Source organism: Callionymus lyra, chromosome 10 (genome assembly GCF_982586985.1).
Source record: "Callionymus lyra chromosome 10, fCalLyr1.hap1.1, whole genome shotgun sequence".
NCBI lineage: Eukaryota > Metazoa > Chordata > Actinopteri > Syngnathiformes > Callionymidae > Callionymus > Callionymus lyra.
Genome location: NC_141827.1, coordinates 26,720,200 through 26,742,854, shown reverse-complemented (window position 1 = coordinate 26,742,854; position 22,655 = coordinate 26,720,200). Strand labels below are relative to the sequence as shown.

Below are 22,655 nucleotides of genomic sequence, written 5' to 3'. Positions count from 1 at the left end.
CAACTTTTTTCTCTCTCTCTGTTTGAGGGAAAATGTGTTTTTAAGGAAAAGCTTTGCTCGCCGAGGGTCAAGTGTCGGTCGGTAACTTTGAAATAGCAACTTAGTTACAGGTACTACCCAGATAGCAAACTTTAATAATTCAATGGTGAGTTACTGTCAACATTTCAACATCTGTTGTTGAATCAACATTGATTCAACATTAGACATAAATGGTGGGTGTTGGGGAAGGGGCATTTGTGGCAGGAATTTGGACATCTGTGGCCAGTTGCGATCGGACATTTTATCCAAGAGGCAGAGAAACTGGTAAGTCCTTTTAACATATTATTTATTGTTATATTTATATATAATATTTTTATTATCCTCAAGTAGTATCTGGTCATTGTTGTTCTACTCATAACTTGCATATTACTGTACCTCAAATTCATATTTTCTTAGGTTTAGCTTGATAGCATCACTACTCAATAGCATGTTAGCTAAAACAGCTCATTATTATAGCATCTTACCTTTATTCTTTTGTTCCACTGAACGGGGATGAGTTGTGGCACGGTTTGACTATAAAAGTTCCTCTGAATGATCACAGTTGACCATCGTAATCCGAAACAGAAAGACGAAGCTCACCAAAAAGTAAGGTTGATTATTTGACTTGAATAATATCGAGGACCAAAAGCGACACCATTTGATAAATAAATACATACTTAAAAATGTAATAATAACATTACATTTTTATTCACAACGCCAAATCCTGTGTACTTGGAGTCGGATGGGGAGTCAGAATCCAGTACTGGAAAGAGACGATTTGCCACAAGTTATTCATTTTCCAGGTACACTGTCAGTAGTGACCTTTACCGCTGTTCTTACTTTCAAGTATTAACGCATCTATTTCTACCTACCTGTTATTGCAGTACTTGGAGTGTACTTAGAGTTCAAGATGCTTCCGTTCCAACTCCTGATTCAAGTACACATATACAATTACTATAATTTAAAAGCATTTACAGTTTTTATGTCTTTTTTTAGCCTCCGGAAACTGCTCAGAAACTGCTCGGCACTTTGGCCATCGTTATAATGGTTAGTGAACCACTTCACTTCCTAGTGTTGTCTAAGCTAAAACATTTCGTTCTTGCATTTTAGGCTCAAGTGGAAGCTGCTTGGCCGAGTCAGGCCAACAGAATAGTGATGGTAGGTAGAAGAACTTGGGCACCTAGATAAACATTTGGATATGTGTTGTCTAGAGTAGTTGTTATAAAGGTTCATTATAGTTTGTTATTTTTGAATAAATGATTTAAGTCTGAAAAAAAAAATGTAATTATGTATTCCAAGACTTTACGTGTAATTTCATTCTGTGTTTTTAAGGTTCAGCTCCTGAATCACAACAGGGAATGTTCTGCAGTAGTATGTTCTTGCAAGAGCCGGATCATGCAAGGCAAGTATCATTTTCCCATCAACTTCAAAATAATTAAGTATTAACAATAATTCAGCTAAAAATAATAAAAATAAAGAGGTACATCATTTTAGAATGGAACTGCCTAATGGAACAGCCATTTGTAATTTTTCCTTTTTTTTTCAGCGGCTGCTCGCTAATTTGACCGGAAACTGACAGCGTTGCAGTCCAGGGACACAGAAGTGGCTCCACTATGCACCTGAGAGTAGAGGCGGAGTTACAAGTCCAAGGAAGGAAAAAAACTAAGAGGGCAAATTGTTTAGGTTACATAAGTTGTTCAAGAAATGATTTTATGTTCCATAAATGTGAAAAACATAACATTTTACAATGTGTTAATATTGTTATTTAGAATTATTTGTCTAAATACTTAATAAATAACTAAACGAATAATGAACTTTTCATTTTGTCATTATACCATGCAGTTAAACAGCTGTTACGTTTGTGTATGACATGAAGTGTTGTTGTTAGAATTTGTTATGAATCCAATGTTGTTTCAATGTTGATAATAAAATAGTTGAAACAACATTGATTTAATGTTAGAAATGATTGAAAATGTAACATTGTTTCAATGTTGCTCATAGCGAGCACTTTCAAAGAACATTTCAATATCAGATATCAATGTTAAAAGTAACCATCAGCCCGACAATATATCAACGTTGATTCAATGTCATTCTGCTATTTGGGTAGTTACTTCTTTTAAAAGTACTTCAGTTACTTGAAGTTAGTTGTAGCTAACTAGCTACTAGGGAAAGTCACTTTTTGTAAGCAAGGGATAAAGGCAAATTTGCCATTATATGAGAAAGGGGAAGTTTGGACACTGCAGTTAATAGGAAAAAAGGTGAGAAAAATAAATTAAAGAAACAAAAACAAATAAAACAAATAAAAATTAGGAGTCCCAATACTATCCCCGTGGGAACTTAAACACACACAAAAGTCACTTTTTCTTTTTTAACTATTAATCACAGACACCTATTAAATAACGACAATAAAAATGTAACAACAGTGTGACAGTGTTACAACGATATATACCGAAGTGAAAAATCAAATAAATTACTTGTACAAAAATAAAATAGACAACAGTGAACAAATGAAACACACAATCTCTCCCCCTTTGTTTGGAACCCCTACTGTCTCTGAGCCCATCTCCTCCTCTTGGTCCTCCTTCACTGCTGTATCTTTGGGTGATATTTCAGCACTACTGAACAAGATGAAACCATCCTCTTGCTCAGATGACGTCCTTCCTTGTAGGCTTTTTATCAAAGTATTTGATGTAATTGGCCCCTGGGTTACCAATATGGTGAACCTCTCCCTTTCCACAGGGGTTTTTCCCAATGCATTTAAACATGCCATTGTGGAGCCTCTGCTCAAAAAACCAGGCTTAGACCCAACTGACCTCAGTAATTTCAGGCCTATTTCTAAGCTCCCTTTCTTGTCCAAGATCTTGGAGAAGGTGGTGTCTGAGCAGCTGTCTTTGTTCCTGGATCAGAGCGACATCCATGAGAAGTTTCAGTCTGGCTTCCGTAAACATCACTCTACGGACACAGCTTTATTGAAAGTGTCCAGTGACATCATGATGTCGGCTGACTCGGGTAAATTCACTGTTCTGGTGCTCTTGGATCTGTCCTCAGCCATTGACACAGTTGATCACTAGATCCTGCGGAGAAGACTAAGGGATGAAGTGGGACTGTCTGGGTCTGTGTTAGAATGGTTCTCATCTTACCTTTCTGGGCGCAGTTTTAGTGTATCTGCCAATCAAATGAGGTCTGAATCGGCAGATCTGTTGTGTGGAGTCCCTCAAGGTTCTGTTCTGGGTCCTTTATTGTTTTTGCTGTACTTGATTCCCCTCGGTAAAATCATTCAGAGATTTCCAGATGTTTCTTATCACATTTTTGCTGATGACATCCAGCTCTACTGCTCTTTTGACCCAACTGAGCCCCAAAGGCTGAACAGCTTAGTCAATTGTTTGCTAGAAATCAAACAATGGCTGAGTGAAAACACTTTACAGCTAAATGTGGACAAAACTGAAACTCTGGTGATTGCTCCTGATGATAAGATTCCAGGGTTGAGTCAGTACTTGGGTGACTTAGGTCAGTCTGTCAAACTGAGCCTGAGAAACCTGGGTGTTGTATTTGATAAAGACATGTCTCTTGTTCAATACTGCAGAAAACTGACCAGAAACTGTTTCCTTCAACTGAGAAAAATCTCTAAACTTAGGAAAATGTTGTCGGAACATGATCTGGAGCTTGTAATCCATGCGTTTGTTTCTTCTCGTCTGGACTATTGTAACAGTTTGTTTTCATGTCTTAACAAGAAGGAGCTGTCTCGTCTGCAGTTGATTCAGAACTCTGCAGCGAGAATTCTGACCCGCTCAAGTAGGAGAACTCACATTTCTCCGATCCTTAAAACTCTTCACTGGCTTCCAGTTTCTTTCAGGATCAACTTTAAAATTCTGGTTCTTACTTTCAGAGCTATTCATGGTCAGGCTCCTCCTTACATCACTGATCTGATCCAGCCTTACACCCCAGCTCGGGCTCTGAGGTCTGTGGATCAGAATCTACTTATGGTTCCACGCACACGGCTCAGGACCAGAGGAGAGAAATCTTTTCAGGCTGTTGCTCCTAAGCTTTGGAACGATCTTCCTCTCTCTTTGCGCTTGATGGAATCTACTGACTCCTTTAAGAAACACCTTAAGACGTTTCTATTTGTTCAGGCTTTTCCTGGAATTTCTCGAACTCCTGTGTTGTTCTCAGTATTATCTTGATCTTTAAAGTATGTACTTTTTTTTTTCTTTATTTATTTTTTTTTTTTTTTTGAGTATTGTTTTGATTGTCTAAGCGCTTTGTGACCCTGGTCTCGAAAAGCGCTATATAAATAAATATTACTTACTTACTTATTACTTACAATATAAACTCCTCAAAAGGGGCGTTTTAGTGTGTTTTCTTTGTGTTGGTTTTTTTTATCAAAGTTATACAAAGTTCAGTAACAGTGTTTCAGAATCAGAAAACTATTATTGACAGTGTTGTGAACACAACACAGGATTTTGTAATGTTGCTATTAGAGAATATGAAATTTAAATAACACGAGTGAAATAAACGGACATGAAAAAAAGAATCAATTGTGTTTAGTTTTAAAATACCATGCGTTATTGAGAGCACCAAAGTAATCCCATTGTCATTGAATGCATCATTGATGTTTTGAAAAAAAAAAAGGTGCATAGAAAGTGTGTTTCTTCCACGTGACCATCGTTGATTTATTTTAAAGAAGTAATAACACATATTTATAACTATGTATCTGTCGGCGAAATTATCTCAAAAACAGAAGAATATGTCGAGGTGTTATTGTCGAGCTGATATTGAGGCTTGTCTTGAATATCATACAGTCCTGTCGAACTATTAGACACTCGATGTAGAGCAAGTTGCAGCGACCTGCTGTCACATTGAGCTCATTTATACCCATCCTGTTTCAAATGGTTAAAAAGGTAGAAGATTAATATGAGTATAAATGAGCTGCTTGGCAGTAGGGCTTCACACTGAGAGATCTTTTCTAACATTCAAATGTGATTTATGGACTATATTTGACTATATTGGAAATGTGTCCAAGAGGAGTGTCAACAGGTTCGACAGGTTGATCAGAAAGGCTGGCTCTGTGGTTGGAATGAAGCTGGACTCACTGGTGACAGTTGCTGAGAGGAGATCATTGAACAAACTACTGTCCATCATGGATGATGACAGTCATCCTCTGAACACTGTCATCAGTGAGCAGAGAAGCAGAATGAGTGCACCAATGCTCCTACCCAGGTGCAAAACAAATAGACTCAGGGACTCATTCATTCCTCGGGCTATTAAATTGTACATTTCTGAGTTCGGGGGCAGGAGTGGAGTGAGAGTATCTGGATGTTCTGTTCTATGTTAGTCTTTGTATCCTTTGTCTTTGTTGTTTTTCTTTGACCTATGTTCTTTGTCTTTATCTTTAGACTTAGATTGTGTCATCTTGTTCTTTCTCTTTATGTTCTTCTTATTATTTTATTTATTATTTTTTATTGTTTATGAAAAATTGCTGGCTATTGGAAAAAAGCAATTTCCCAAAGGAGACCTCCTGAGGGATCAATAAAGTTTTACCTTACCTTACCTTACCTTATTTAGTGACGCTTTCAAAGACCAGAAATACTTCTAAAACTCTCATTTCATTATAACAATTACTCAATACACTTTCCCTGTGTGTTTCAGAATAAAGGACTACAGCTTTAACGGTTGCCATGCCGTCATCTAATTCACACTGATGCATCAAATGTTTTCATGGTCCTGATATTGAAAAAAAAAAAAAAGCATGACTTGTTGACATCTTTAAGATTTTCACAGCTTCTCTCGAGCACTTGCATGAAGATCGGCTTTACCGTTCCTTGCACATCACAGTGAAAAGACAAACACATCTAGACGTGGTGGTGGTCACAAGTCACAATTTATCCGTTAGCATTACGCCGACGTTTCTGCTCGCACCGCAAATATCACAAAGTGACAAAGTGGTTTCGGGCATTATTTCTTCCAAAAGCATCAATTTGGGAAAAGGAGTCACGGATAATGGAACATGTTTGAGTCGACGTGACAAGTGGGTCGTCACGTACGAACACACACACGCCCGGCAGGAGTCTGGGCCGGAGTGTGGATTCTATTAGCAACATTAGGCCCAGGATGGAGAATAGTCGATTTTGGAGGGAAATACAATAAAGGCACCTGTTTTTTTTTGGTTCAATAAAGCTGCAGGGGACACACATCAAGTGTACTTCTTTGATTTGTGAGCACACAGTTAAACACAGCATCCGTTTACACGGAACAAAATACACAATGAAAAAACATTGGTTTGCAAAAGAAGCATAAACTGTGAAGGTTATTTCTGCAACTCAACTCAGTTGCTTTTTAGTGTCAATCTAGCAAGACTGTATTATTAGGTATTATAAGAACTTTATACTTCTTATAACATCCTGCAAGGAATAAACCTTTAAATCTTAAAGTGCAAAACTTTTCATGTTTACAAAGAGCAAATTTTGTTTTGACCTGGGCTTTATTTTTACTGTTCACTTCCGGTCTGCTGTGGATTTCACACATTTAAGAAATTCATTATTTATATGTTAAGTAAGACATTACGGCTCATCTTTTTGATATGCATATCGCACCAATACATCATTTATTCAGTCTTGTCGCTATTATTACGAGGTGTTCCGGGCGAAGCAGGAGTTCTACCTCAACTCTCTGACCCATGACTAATCTCATCACACCAGTATATTCTCAAAAGAAAGTCAGCAACTCTTGTTAGTTGTTTCGATTTTTTTCTCTCTCTGGGTTGGAGAGAAAATGTGTTCGGAAAAAAGTTTCGCTCGCCGAGGGTCAAGTGTCGGGCAGTTACTTTGAAATAGCAACTTAGTTACAGGTACTAGTTACTTCTTGTAAAGGTAACTAAGTTACTCGTAGCTAACTAGTTACTACGGAAAGTCACATTTTTTCGTAAGGGATGGATAACAACACATTTGCCAAGTATATGGGCCAGCGTACGTTTGGACCCTGCGATTAATCAGAAAAAAGGCGAAAAAATAAAATTTAAATAAAAACATGGCTTTCAATACAGTTTTTTCCCCATTTTCTTCACCTGAGGAACTTAATCACAATCAATTTTTTAAACTATTAATCACATAAAACTATTAAATAATGGCAATAAAAACTGATCAACAATTTATTAAAATGATAATACCAAAGTCAAAAATCAAAGTTTACAAAATGCAAATTTAAGAAATGCATGATTTATATGATAAAAAAAGTTTTATCGCTCATCTTTTTGGTATCGCACCAAAACATCATTTATTCAGTCTTTGTCGTCTCTCCATATGCAAGTGCTGAAATGTAGCAAGGAAAGGAATCTTATATTCTTCCTGGATCTTTGTATCTTTTATTGTTTCAGTCCTTTTTGCATATGTTTTCCACCCAAACCATTTATTTTGGTTACATTTCACACCAGTGTATTTACTCCATCATATTCCTCGACTGTGTTCTCTCAGGGTCCATCCATCAACATCTACTTCACATCTTTCGATTCATCCATCCATCCTCACCTCCTTCGTATCCATCATCGTCTGTTAACCTCAGGCTTTAGCTCTTCAAACCTAACTCTTCATATTGTAGGGAACGTAAATTAAACCTTATCCTGGTTAATTCGCCCACTTTTGAAAGGGCTACAAAACCCCCTTTTTCTGTATAAACAACAAACTTTGTAGAAATCCACAATATTTGGATTAATAGTTTCTGCTTTTGACGTTAACTTTTATATTTACAAGCATTTTAAAAAATATCCACCGATCTGTATAGAAAAAATATTTTTTACAGTCGAGGGACTTCAGTATGTTGGAACATAAACTTGGTTCTAATTCTTACATACGTATTTCTCCGAACTAGACCACTTTGACCTGGTGATACTTCACTAACCAGACAATTAGCTCAGCCACCACGAGAAAAGGAAGTAAAAAATATTGCACCGTAAGATCAAAATCAGCTTTGGTGTTTTTTGTTGTAATGTTTAATGGTCTCTTAGGAACAGTGTGCATCAAACATTATTCATCTTAGATAAAAATGTTATGAAAAATTAGCTAAGTTTTAAAGCCACTGTTGATGGAAGGTAGGACTCAGAAATAAATGCTGGTTTAGAGAAAAATGCAAAAATGAGGTCAAACACATGAACATGGACCCAAAGCAAAGCAGAATTCCATTGCAGTGAATTCTTTAGCTACTATGGGCAATGAAAAGTAGTTCAGACAACTGTAAATCATGTTGTACTGTTTCTTTTTATAATAATTATTGAATTAATGAAGGGGTTTGATTCTGATTGGATGTCTACTTTGTGTTTCAGGGGGGGTCTGCATCTCCCAGTCCGTGAAGATCCCGAGGGAGCCGAAGCCAGGGGAGTTCGACAAGGTCATCCGTCGCCTAAAAGAGAATCTTAACGCGAGAGTTGTCATCATATTTGCCAACGAAGATGATATCAAGTGAGAACCTGTGATGTTCCGTGTGTGTTTGAAGACCAGAGAAGTCACTAGAGCGACATAAATTCAAAAGACAAAATGAAAGAAGAGCAGGTTGGGTGACTGACCTTATCCTCGTCAACATCTGTTTCCTTGCCTCCTCAGGCGACTCCTTCACGCGGCGAAGAAGGCCAACCAGACAGGTCATTTCATCTGGGTGGGATCGGACAGCTGGGGCTCCAAGATATCCCCGGTTCTGAATCAGGAGGAGACAGGAGAGGGAGCGGTCACCATCTTACCCAAACGGCAGTCCATCAGAGGTACGGTTCAGATAAGTTTGTTCGGCTGACAAGATGTTATTTTGTTTCCACGAGAAACAAACAATCAAACAAACAGGAGAAACTCTACACGTGTTCAAACTGACGTGACTGTGTCGATGCTCCTCGTAGGGTTTGATCGTTACTTCATCAGTCGAACGCTGGAGAACAACAGACGGAATATCTGGTTCGCCGAGTTCTGGGAGAACAACTTCAGCTGCAAACTCAGCCGCCACGCCGTGAAGAAAGGGCTCAAGAAATGCACAAGTAAGTCCGAGCGTGTGCAAGAGATGTGGCTGTGATTGACAATGTTCTCACCGCAACGCACTTTTGGCCGAGTTTTCAAATGATACGCACAGAATAACTCAAAGCCACGAATAGAAGTGTGGTTCCTTATCACTTTTTGCTGCTGCTGTGTAACTCACCGGAAGTTAAACCCTGTCAAAAGAGAGAGCAACCCTTGACTTGCTCTGGATGTTACCCTATTTTTTTTATTACGTGGGTTGGACTCAGACATTTAATATTTTCAAAATTAAAACTAAATAAGAAGAAGGAATGGACTTATTATTCCGGGCATCCCATGATGCTTTGCCCAATATTCATACATTTGTGTTGGTCATAGTTTTTAAAGTTAAAAACGTACACTGATTAAGATCTTTGGGGAAATTGTCCGTAGGTACAAGTGTGTATGTGAATGGTTGTATGTCTTTGTGTGCCCTGCGACAGACTGGCGTTTTGTCCAGGGTGTCCCCTGCCTCTTGCCCTATGATAATGTGATAGGCTCTAGTCTCCCTGTGACACCCATAATGGAAGAAGTAGGGAAAAACTGGATGGATGGATGGATGGGTGGGTAGATATATTCCAAAAAATCAACAACTTATTGGACAATATAGAAACACCAAGTACCTGGTGTATTAGTAAGTAAGTAAGTAAGTAAGTAATATTTTTAGTGCCCTTTTCTAGACCAGGGTTACAAAGGGCTTAAACTATAAAAACAATACCCAATAAAAAACTTTTTTAGGTCATCTTAAAAGGGTAAAGTAATTTTTCGACCAATTTCAACAGATTCCGAACACGGAAGCTGCTAAGGGCTCAAAACGCAGGAGCACTTCTGACTGCTGTGACGTGCACAATATTCGAGCTACAGTGCTCTAGCTAGCCTTACTAAGCCTTCGTTTGAAATTCCTTCCAATGATCCTTCCTGTTGTATCACTAATAAATAGGGAAGTAGTTGGAAAAATAAGGCCATTAAAACCCCTAAAAATCAGGCTCAGTCCAGAAAAAGAGCAGTTCATGCATTTTCACAAGCTTTGAACCATCTTATGCAACTATCTGTCTATCTAATCATCTATCTATCCGTCTATCTATCCATCTATCCGCCTATCTATCCATCTATCTATCATCCATCTATCCGTCCATCCATCATCCATCTATCCATCCATCTATTTATCCGTCCATCTTTTCATCTATCCATCTATCTTTCCATCCATCCGTCTATCTATCCATCTATCCGTCCATCTATCCATCTATCTATCCGTCTATCTATCTGTCCATCTATCCGTCTATCTATCCGTCCATTTATCATCTATTCATCTATCTATCCATCTATCCGTCCTTCCGTCCGTCCGTCCGTCCGTCCGTCCGTCCGTCCGTCCGTCCGTCCGTCCGTCCGTCCGTCCGTCCGTCCGTCCGTCCGTCCGTCCGTCCGTCCATCTATCTATCTATCTATCTATCTATCTATCTATCTATCTATCTATCTATCTATCTATCTATCTATCTATCTATCTATCTATCTATCTATCTATCTATCTATCTATCTATCTATCTATCTATCTATCTATCTATCTATCTATCTATCTATCTATCTATCTATCTATCTATCTATCTATCTATCTATCTATCTATCTATCTATCTATCTATCTATCTATCTATCTATCTATCTATCTATCTATCTATCTATCTATCTATCTATCTATCTATCTATCTATCTATCTATCTATCTATCTATCTATCTATCTATCTATCTATCTATCTATCTATCTATCTATCTATCTATCTATCTATCTATCTATCTATCTATCTATCTATCTATCTATCTATCTATCTATCTATCTATCTATCTATCTATCTATCTATCTATCTATCTATCTATCTATCTATCTATCTATCTATCTATCTATCTATCTATCTATCTATCTATCTATCTATCTATCTATCTATCTATCTATCTATCTATCTATCTATCTATCTATCTATCTATCTATCTATCTATCTATCTATCTATCTATCTATCTATCTATCTATCTATCTATCTATCTATCTATCTATCTATCTATCTATCTATCTATCTATCTATCTATCTATCTATCATCCATTTATCAGTCTATCCGTCCATCTATCTGTCCATCTAGGTAGGTAGGTAGAACTTTATTTATTAAAAAATTGTTTTTTTCCAATAAAAAATAAATAAAAATAAAATAAGAACAAGAACAAAGAGAAATAAAGAGAAAGAACAAGATGATACAATCTAAGTCTAAAGATAAAGAACATAGATCAAAGAAAAATAACAAGACAAAGGATACAAAGAATAACATAGAATAGAACATCATTATACTTTTACTCCACTCCTGCCCCCATCTATCCATCTATTTATCCGTCCATCCATTGATCTATCCATCCATCTTCCCATCTATCCGTCTATCTTTCCATCTATCCGTCTATCTATCCATCTATCCATTTATCCGTCCATCTGTCCATCCGTCTGTCTGTCTATCCATCTATCTAAAAAGAAGACAATAATTTCCTAAACAAGAGGTGGTGGATCAAAAAGCTGTATGGCAACAACCATTCAAACAAGAAGAACAAGAAAGGGATTTTTATTTTTGTTTTCAACAGTCGATTTCGGCATTATGAATACGCCCTCAAAATGGAAAAGCACTCCAATACTCTTATGATGCAGCTTTTAAATGAAATCTGATCAATCTGGCTGTTGAAGGAGAAAACAGAGATCGAGCAATGAATCAATGGGGAGACGTTTGAAACGGCAGCATAAAAACTGACTCAATGCAAGAAGACAACAAGATCTCTCAGCTTTATAGAAAGCAAGTAAGCCATTTGTTTTAAGTACATAATTTGTATATACATATATATATATATACATATATATATATATATATATATATTTGTTTTACTGCCATGTTACTAGCACAACTTAGAAAAAACATTTATTCAATGAAAATCAGGCTAAGACATTCAATAACTCTCAAAAGCATAATAGCCTCCCTTTAAGATTAAACATTGAGCCCTTTAATAACTCAGATGGTGGATGAGAGCTGTTCTCTCCTATTTCTCCTGTTGAAATATTCAAGTGCTTCCTCTGCCGTGGATCCATATTAATAAGGCAATATGAAAATTTCGCATTAATGCTCTGCATGATAACACAACAGCATTGTGTTATGTTACATAACACAGTTAGCAGTGAGGGAGAGAGATAAGCAGATGGAGGGAAGAGTCTTAACAGGACTCGGTGGCGGAGAATCACTCACGCTTGTGTTCATACTTCGGGGGGCATTTTCGAATTTCCTGTTTACTTGACTTATGTGTTTTCGGACGTGAAGTAAACAAACACCAGAGAATCAATGTAATGACCGTCCTGTTGTGAGTCTCTATGTCACCGAAGCCAGTGCAAGGGCCGGGAGACAAATATGTGCACTCACACACCAGTGTTTGTTAGGATGGAACCGTATATCAGCCGATGCATTTATGACCGACCGCAGCGATGAAAACTAGAAATTATGAGAGACATCAGAGATATTACTTAGAGACTCTACAATTTATATCATCCGTTAAATAAATTGGAGTTACTAGATATCATCAATAAAACATAACAGCATCACAAACTACAGCCATTATTCATGATTTAAAAATCTGCTTCATTAACGCTCAACTTACTCACATATGCAGCGGACAGATCATCTTTAAATGAAGAGATTTTCTGTCAAATAAAAGTCAGATTTATCTAAATAGTTCAGTGATTTACAATTAGGAATATGTTTTCCAAATTCAAATAGTTTTTACCGAACAAAAACTTGAGTTCAACATTAAAATCAAGATGAAAAAATGCCTCCTCGAGCCAGCTGTAATCACACCTGCTTCGTTTATACAACAAGTCTCTTGGAGGCTGAGACTTCCCGGATTGATGGCTTGCGGTGTCAAATCTTAAAGTTTGACCAATCACAGCAGAGTTCACAAGGTTATGGTAAACAAGATTTAACCTACAGGTAAACAAAGTGGGTGGGGCTTAAGATCATGTTCTAATGTAAACATTTAAATGAAAAGAGAGTTTTGTAGAAACGGACACATACAATAGAGGTCCAACATTTATTTAGACACTTCATTTAACATATTAGTTGCTCTTTAAAGTTGTCGTTGGCCTTTAACAATGATCAATAAACAATCCGTTCCCTTCGGTTTTATGTCAAGTAGAAAGTATGAACTGTATCAAATATAAAAATAGGAAGATATGGTACTCCGAAAACAAATCAGCCTGATGTTTATTTCAAACTTGGCAAACTAAAGTAAACAAGCACAAGAGTGTAACTCAGTCAAAAGCACAGGAGAGATTCTAATTTAAGGTAACCAAACAGTTGCCGGTGTATTCACAGGCCGTAACTCCCATATGCGAACCCTCCGGAGAGTCGCGAGCAGGTGAATAAAGCTGACACAAGTCCTCATTTGGCCAGATCTCCCACTGGCTTTAGACCAATGAGAGTCAGGAGGCTCCTCTGGGAAGGTCAGGAGCAGTTCCAGGTTCCATCAGCAGCAGGTTTGCAGTCATGGATATGGGAAATAAGAACAGACTGAAGACGCGTGTGACGCTTCTATTGTGTGAACAGTTACTTACAAAATTGAATCTTTAGAGAGTTCAGAGCTTAGGTTCCCTTGAGCCATAATTAGGAAGAATTCTGACAATGTGTTTATTGGTTTATGAAAAAAAAAGAAAAGCGGAGGGTGAAATAAGTTCATTTTCTTAGCGTAAATATTGGGGCGTCTGCAGGTTTATGTGTCAGCAGAGAAAACTCAAATATAATATTGCAGTTTATTTGAATTCAAGTGAGGAGACCGGATTGATATGGAATCATAAGCATCAATAAATACGTTTGAACTATTCAGATTCATAGCTGTTTATCTAGAAAACTGGCGCTTTTTCATGAGCTCTCCAAAATGAAAATAAATATCATAGTTTCTGCCAAAGTTTTACACATCAGCATCATAACTCTTGCATGTTACAGAGACAATCCCAGACAGCTGAGAGTATAAGGAGCCAAGGTCCAAAGCAGCTTCCACACACTTTGATGTGGTTTCGCCTTTTTCAGCAAATCTTGCCCTTTGTAACGCAGAATAGATACAATATGTACTTAAAACAAATGGTATACTTGCTGGCTTAGCTAGCCAATGACAATTCTATCTGAAGACATCCTAAGGGGAACAATCTTGAAACTGTAAATCTAAAATTAAAAAACACATTTACGTTTTAATATCAATTTGAGGACATGAAAATATAGAACATTAAAAAAAATATGCCTCAAGTTATGTGCTTCTTGACTGTTACGGGGGGGGGTGTTGTTTAATATATCTGATGTATGATTAATAGAAATGTGGGTTACAATTACAAAAACAATACAAATGACATGTACTTGAGTGAGTAACAGTGTGATACATGTATAACAACCAATCATTTCCGGTCATCTGCTTCAACTTTGGCGCAAAGGTCTGTCCATCAGTTCAAAAGAGTCAGTCTTGCTGGAGACTATGAAAACAATTTTCTGTACCTAAGGCAACTTGGTTTGTAACTCTACACTGATGATGGGCAAATTATTTATCACGATTCCAAACCAACCTCACGTGAATGATTTACACCTTCTTCACTCACTCCTAGATGCTTTAGTGATGCTGAAGTGTTTGTTGTTTTTTCAACATTTTGCACTTTTAGGTTGTTGTTATTTGCCAGTTTTGGGAAAGTTTACTTTCTATGTGAAATAGTTTAGAGTTCAGTCTACCAAGTTTAAAATGAACTTGTTCAGTTCATAATTCAACCCTTTTTTTTTAATATGAACCAGTCCATAGTTATTTTTTCTATATGTTGCCATTAGGTATGGATACATTTTTTTAAATTATTGTAGCTGCCCATATATAGACCCCAGATGGCAATTATTTAATCTTTTTTTAACATTACAATATGCGTCTAATTTCATTCATCACATAAAAAGGAATTAATATTTATTGCCAGGATTTTAAGAAAATTGGAATTGGATATGGTGTGTTGAATACAGTGTAGAAACGAAAGCATGTAATAAATATGAATAAAATAAGATAAATAGAATAAAAAAGTAACTCTTTATTAAAGTGGGTGTATATTATTTAGATAACCTAATAACTCAACCTTAAAGAACCAGGTTTACATGGGGTCAGCATTTGTGTGTATTCAGTCCACAGTAGCAGTGATGCGTTAGCGGTACTGACATTTTATTTTTGAAAGTTGAAACGGGCAAGTCTGCACATAAATGTAAGGTGATGGTGAGACGTTCACAGACACCAGAATCAATGCCTACATAGTAGCGTTCTTCATGAAAAATACACTACGTTACGTTCACGTTTCCCCAAATTACGGACTAGATAATAAACTGTCGTTCAATGAGCGCGTTAAGCCACAACACTGGTTGCAGTCAAGCACCAAATTTCCAAATTTCTGCTTTCCATGCGAACTAGTTATGTGTAGGCCTGCTGGTCTTCAACATAATCAAATCAAATAAAAAGCAGGTGAAGAGGAAAATCGCACTGGATTCTTTATATGACACAAATGTTTCACTATTTTCCAAATAGAACAGATAACATGTGTTTCGGCGACGCCGTAGTGCATTCTTTTAGAAGTGTAAAGGTTTAATGTGAGATATGGACATAAAAGTAGAGCATCGCTGTAATAATAGAAAAATGTGGTGTGAAAATAAAGGATTCATGTACTTGTGGAGGCCCAAGGATGGACCCATAAAACACAGGAGAGATTAAGTCACAATATTGAGAAAAACCTTGTACATATTCTATTATAAAAGATATTCCTCTTCACTAAGACACAAGAGCTTGTTTTAGCATAAGAAAAGTCATGGCTGCTACTTCGCTTTCTATTCTATTCTAAAAAGAAGCACCTTCTCAAACTTGTGGGTGTTAAACTAACCCCCCAGGAGGTGCGAGTGTCTTTTTTAGCTGGAGGTCAAAAGGAGAAGCTTCTCTGCTTGGCGTCAAGCCGAAACTCCAACTTGTGAGGCAGCTGGAAACAGCAGTAGCCGCGATGTAAGGCAGAGTCCTGAGCCGCTCACTCAGCCTGATCAAAGGATAACCAGAGCAAGAGTGGAGCAGCAGCAGGAGCGACGCAAGACACTTTTTATCTGGGAATGAATGGAGATGTAAAAATTGATATTGATTAATGGAGAAAGAACAAGAAGAGAGAGCGGGCTTGTCTCACCTGCATCTTATTTCTGCTGCTTATTAATGACCCGAGGAAGCACCCATGAAGATAAGACGACACGTGATGTACTGATCTGCTTATCCCTTTCAAGGCCTGGAGTGGAACTCATGATTGAACTTTGGCTTGGAAGTACAGTGAATGTCTCGCGTCCTGAGGAAGGATTATTTTCCTGTGATTTATATTTTTTATAAACAAATTGAAATTCGACACGATTAGGAGGAAATGTAAGAAATATATGCTATTATTTGTATATAAAAGTGTATATATTTTAGCTGTTTATTTAAAACTGAAATTCATTCATTCATTCATTCATTGTCTACAGCTTTATCCCTTACTGGGGTCGGGGGGAGACTGGAGCCTATCCCAGTATCATAGGGCGAGAGGCAGGGGACACCCTGGACAGGATGGCAGTTTTTAAAATGAATGCCAGAATGAAAATAATCTTAGAAAATTCCGAGTTTGGCAACTAAGGTGTTGATATTCAGTGATGCAAACTTTACCCAGATGTTTTATAAGAAAACAAAGGTTAATTTATAACTTAAAAGGTAAGTTCACCCCAAATTTAAATTTACTAATTTTCTACTCGCTTTCATGTCCTTTATTTATCCAGGTAAGTCTCATTGAGATCAACATTTCTTTTATGGGATTATTTTAATCCCTTCCTTTTTATAATTTACGTTCATTTAAACATAGCGACTGGAGCTCAGTTTACTTTGTTTTCATCTTCCTCCAAAATTACACACTAAACTCCGTCTGTAACGTCCATCTTGTATTGAAGCCCCGACATGTTCTGGAAAAACTTTAGCAAGACTATATTTTAAGCTTGTTTTATGGAGGCTACTAGGCCATCAGCTTCAATCATGACACTTGTAATATGTTTAAAGGAGGAGAAAACTTTTTAAGGCAGGAGCTGAGAATCTAGAAGCTTCTGCTAAAAACAAAATTAAAATATAGACTTATTTGATTTTTTTTTCCTGGACAATTCCTCATGTAGAGGCTATAATATAAGATAAATGTAACAGACGGGCTGTATAGAGATATTTACTTCTTTTAAAATGATGATGAACACGAAGACGACTCAGCGCCAGTAGCTATAAATTGGACTTGTATTTTTGCCTATAAAGTAGTGAAATTTAAACCAGAGGTCTGAGTGAAATATTATATTCCCATTTATTTATTTTATCTCTGTGTTTGTGCTAATTTTTGAGATCCATAATATATTTTCCTTATCTAAACACAAGGATCTCTATAGGAAAATACATCAACATAAACACTTACACAAAACCTGACTTGGCAGGCCAGAAATGGCCTTGAGTTTGACACATCTGACCAATTGGTTAAAACAATAATTTAATATGGTTTTGGTTGGTTTCAATGTCAATATAAGTAGTGTTGCACCGCAAGGTGCCAGAGTATTACTCTGTGAAAATGAAGACACTGTATCATGATACCACATCAGCTGTTTCATGAAGCCTCATCAACCTATCACTACCCATTATAAGGCCCAGTAACTGAAACATGAGTTCCATGTGAACTTTAAAAAAAAAAGATAATCTCCTCTGAATGATTATCTGTTGCTGCAGTCTTGGCAGCAAAGGATTGTTGGATTATAGCCAGACACTAGGGGGAAAAGTTCATAGGTCTGAGCCCACACGCTGTCACTGACGGTCTCGTATGTGGCCTCGGAGGGACAGACGCCCACGCCTCGCAGCTGCTTTGCCTAATCTGAATGGATTTGTCTGAACGAGACTGCCAGTAATAAAATATGTGAATGTGTCAACATGCCAAGCAGGACGCAGCTGGAGAAAAGCAAAAATGTCTTACGGAGCGAACAATGCAGATTTAGAGTGGGTGGGCCGCCAGACTGTGAGAGAAATATCACCGGTGGCCGGTGGGATTCCCCGCAGGACAAATATGTTGGCAAAACTGCAGCAGCCGAGGACTGCGGCCTTTAATTACCCGGCTGTAACCCCCAACAATAATCCAGGCTTTCAGCAGAGCGTCAGATAATGACAGCCTGAGAAAATGAAAGATGGCCAACATGGGTAACCTGCATTGATTGCTGGGTCTGCTCTCCTCCAAAGTGAAGTGGCTAATGCCCGTCAGAAGATAAATGTTGCTTCTCAAGTCGACAGGCTGATGCATGAAAACCCTCTAATATTTTTCTACTGACACAGATTAACGGCAGATACAACTGAGAAGACAACATGGTCAATAATGTGCTCGAGAATATCAGATTAAAGACGAGAGGAGATCGAGGCTCTATATAATTCATATTAAAAAAGAAGATTTAATAGAAATGAAAGGTATGAGAGGCTGATGTCAGCTGATGATATTATATTCCAATATGTGATATATGACGAAGAGATAAGAGGCCTCAGGATATGACTTGTTACGACAGATACTATTTGATACATGACTGAAAGGTACAACAACACATCTGCTATTACTGTAAATATAGGAAACATCATCAACTAACAAAAGTAGATAATAGAAAGTAATTTAATAAAACATTTAAAAGTTGTATGAGAGTACAACAGTGGATACTCATCATTAAAAAAAGGACAGCCAAAATATAAACAATAAAAAAATATTAGAAATAATAATGACATACCAAATACAGAATATAATCCATTTAGAGAAAATGCTTTCATGATTAAAAATGTGTTTTTTTTGTTGTTATTTATTTGTTTTTTTATATAAAGTTTGAGCCAACTATCCAGAGGGCTACATAAAATGACTTGGCAGGCCAGATTTGGCCACCGGGCCAGGGGTTTGACATATGCGCGTTAACCTTTCCAATAATGTATACATTTATATGTTCTGCTTTTAATTAAACAAAGGTATAACTGAAATGCATTTAGCACAATTGACAGACATCATTAAAAGGAAAAAAAACAACAACATAATAAAAAGAAAATCCAGACGAACCTGAATTGTTAAAGACAATCGAGCTGAATATAAATGCTTATTAAGAAACTGTAGCATCGCTCACTGTTCAGTACAAACTGAAACTTCAAAGAAATAAAATAGATAAACATAATTACATAATACCTAAATTACTAGTGGTGGTTTGACAATATCTAAAAAGAAATGAATTCATTTTTTTGGAGACGCTGCGTAAAAAATATTTAAGTCCAGAAGCATAATGTTTTTCAAGATCATATATATCTTAACAAAGTCATTTATTAATTTATTTTCATAGTTGAGGTAAACATATATTTGTTGATTCACTGCTTCACCCACCTAACAAAAAATGGAACTTGTTTCTTATATGTAGCCACTAGTGCATTAATGATATCAGGTTAAACCACAATTCCCTTTACAAACTGGGTGAACCAGAACAGCCCAGAGCCATACGTGCACAGAAACACAAACAAGTTTGGTTTTCAGCTCAACTTTTCTGCACTTTTTCTTGACTTGACTGGTGATGATGCTAAAGGCCGGCGCGACCTGCTCTCACGCAACCTTCTGCCATGAATTTCAATAGATTTATTAATGCGGCTCCATCATGAGCTCATTAGTTTGTTGTTAATCTCCGAGAACACCTGAATGTTTAAATCTCCCTTCGACAGCCGACACGTTGACAGGTGTGTGAGCGGGACGGAACGTTCCGTCTCGTGCTGAGCCAGACTCGTCGCAGCAATTAACAATAACAAAACAAGCGCAGAGACGCCGGAGCGGGGATTAATAAAGTGCTATCGGAGGTAAAAAGTGACCCGCCGAGCGGATTAGACCTGTCCTGTTGACGCCTCGATTTCCTGCTTCCTTAATTCCTACAAACACACAAATCAATCGTTTGCTGACTTCAACAAGAAGGTTGCGTTCATTGGGAATGGGAAGTTATATCTGAATTAATTCTTCCAATGTGTCACTCACTAGTTGACCTGCTGTGGCCACAACATGCACCTGGTTAACTGGGATAATGAGATGATGATTGAGTAAAATATAGTAGACCTTTTAAAATGCTATATAATGTTGAAAAAAAAATGCAGGAATGGCTTTAGAATTTTTGTTGTTGCTACCTTTCAATTACATATTAGCATTCAAAAATATTGCTGACTATACAAAAATAAGTTTGGGGCCGCCTATGTTCCTCTGTGTTGTTTTTCTATGATTCCGTCAATAAGCTTTTAAATAAAAGAACATACAGAATAAAAGATAGGAAATTATTTGTGTCGTTTGATTTCCAATATTATACTATGGATATTTTCCTGTTTTTTTTTTAGAACATGAAGGAACTGTTTAAGGGATAGTTTACCTCAAATTCCAGTTTCACAAATGTTCTACTCACTCTCATGTCGACTGAGGGTTGGAATTATTTTCAGAGTAATCTGTTACTTTTTAGAGTCAGAGTCAATGGCCAAAAATGTTTGTTCATTTTAATGTAGCGACTGCAGCTCAGTTGTCATCATCTTCGTCCAAAAGACAATTAAAAACATCAAAATACCTAAATACTGCCGCATACCACCTGCATAGTGGGATCTTCTGCTAAAAACAAAAAATAAACATATTTTCCGGAACAATTGCCAAGGCTTCAATATTACAGACGAGCAGTATGGAGGTATTTGGATGTTTTTAAGTGTCTTTTTGGACAGAGATGAAGACGAATATATAGTTGTATAGTATCTTATTGTATTCCGTTTCCTAGAATGTCAATGGATTTTGATGACGCACGATAATAACATGACATTCCAAATCCTTCCTAAATCAGGATACAATTAAAATAAATGACACCAAAAGGTTATTTCAGTCCATTTTTACCCTTGCGAAAACTTAACTTATTCTGTTTGCACCAAACAAACAAACCGTCAGTTAACCATTTAAAAGTTCATTTGAGGTTTTTAGATTACGACGTTTCTTGTCTGGTGCATACATAAGTGTTTCCATCAGGCTGAGATTTAAACGTTAACAAAACCACTCAGTCTGCAGGCAGAAGTCCTTCTGAAGAGACAGGAGAGAGTTTCAGATTTTAACAGATGAGATCTCCCGGAGGAGAATACCTTGCACTCCTGATATTGGAATTGATCGTTCCTTCTAAAGCGATCCAGATATTTACCTCCCAGCTAATTGCAAGAGGCAGAATTCCACTCACAAACCAAAGACTTGGACTCATCGGGGAGTCATTTGTTTTCCACTGCCTCTGTTTCTTTTTTCAGGGGGGCTGAACTCACAGCCTCCATCTAAATGCATTTCACTGACTGGCTTTGCACAATGAGGTTGACACTGAGGAGAGTTGAAAAGATTTCATGGAGAATGCACCGGGAGTGCTAAGTATCCATCTGGGCTGAATGTAGAATGTGATCAGTGTATTACGTTGTTCCAGTGCAGAGAGAGACAAACTACTGTGACTTAATTTCACCCAAGTATGGAGAGTTTTCGTATTAGATACCTTCACAAGAGTCACAGTTACTCACTTTAATCACACTTAAATGTTTACAGGTCAAGTCTACCACTGTTTCTTTAACTTCAATTCTTTCTTGCAGATCAAGAGCGGATAGGAAAGGACTCCCACTACGAGCAGGAAGGAAAAGTGCAGTTTGTTATCGATGCAGTGTACGCCATGGCACACGCGCTACACAACATGCATCGAGAGCTTTGCCCAGGGAAGGTGGGCCTTTGCCATAAGATGGACCAGATCAATGGCACACTTCTGCTGAAACACATCCGCCGTCTCAACTTTGCAGGTGAGTGGAGTCATTTGGATCTTGAAAACAGAGGAAAAATAACTACTTAAAGTTCAACTTCAAGGTGTTGATTTAAGTGTGTCTTAAATTGATCTCGAACTCTATCTTAACCCTTGTCAAGCTGTATCGAAGGCCCAAAAAACAAATTGTTCACCTTGACCCAGAGTCTACACAATAGCTATAGCCTGAGTTGTTTGTTCCCAGCAAAGAGACGCAACATTTCCTCTCCCTAGAAACTCCTCAAAGCTTTTGGAATGACATTCAAGCAATGTATTCTCTCCAGAATGAAAACACTTTTATGTTTGGATCTATATTTCATGTGACTTTGTTCTTTGGCCTCTCTGTATCTGAAAATATTTTATTATTCCCAGTGGAACACAAAATAAAATCCTCTGGGCATGTCTAAAATAACTTTTGATAAAAGCAGCCAAGCAAAGGAGAGATACTGTCGCTAGCGAACCAAGAAACGAGAGAAACACCACCAACAATGGTGAAATGTCATGGTGAAATGTCTTCTCCCGGTCTAGTAAAATGTAGACCGGGATCTTACTTCAGAAGTGGGACCTCGAACATACTTGTTGTACAGTTGAAACATTTGAAAGAAGATCGGCCTATAAGCAATACATCTCGAAGAGTTCTGAATCCATGACAATGGAAGAAAATCATGATTGATTCCATTTTATTGTG

General features: G+C 37.4%; 1 protein-coding gene across 2 annotated transcripts in view; it reads left to right on the top strand.

The window, feature by feature from the left end:
• LOC148071275 (metabotropic glutamate receptor 4-like) overlaps positions 1–22,655 on the top strand; it is a 232,898-nt gene that overhangs the window by 167,299 nt on the left and 42,944 nt on the right. For both annotated transcript variants that reach the window (XM_087800960.1, XM_087800961.1), the window contains exons 4-7: positions 8,330–8,465; positions 8,607–8,761; positions 8,891–9,025; positions 21,768–21,968. In XM_087800960.1, coding sequence (XP_087657086.1) covers positions 8,330–8,465; positions 8,607–8,761; positions 8,891–9,025; positions 21,768–21,968 — 627 coding nt within the window. The remainder of the gene's footprint in view (positions 1–8,329; positions 8,466–8,606; positions 8,762–8,890; positions 9,026–21,767; positions 21,969–22,655) is intronic.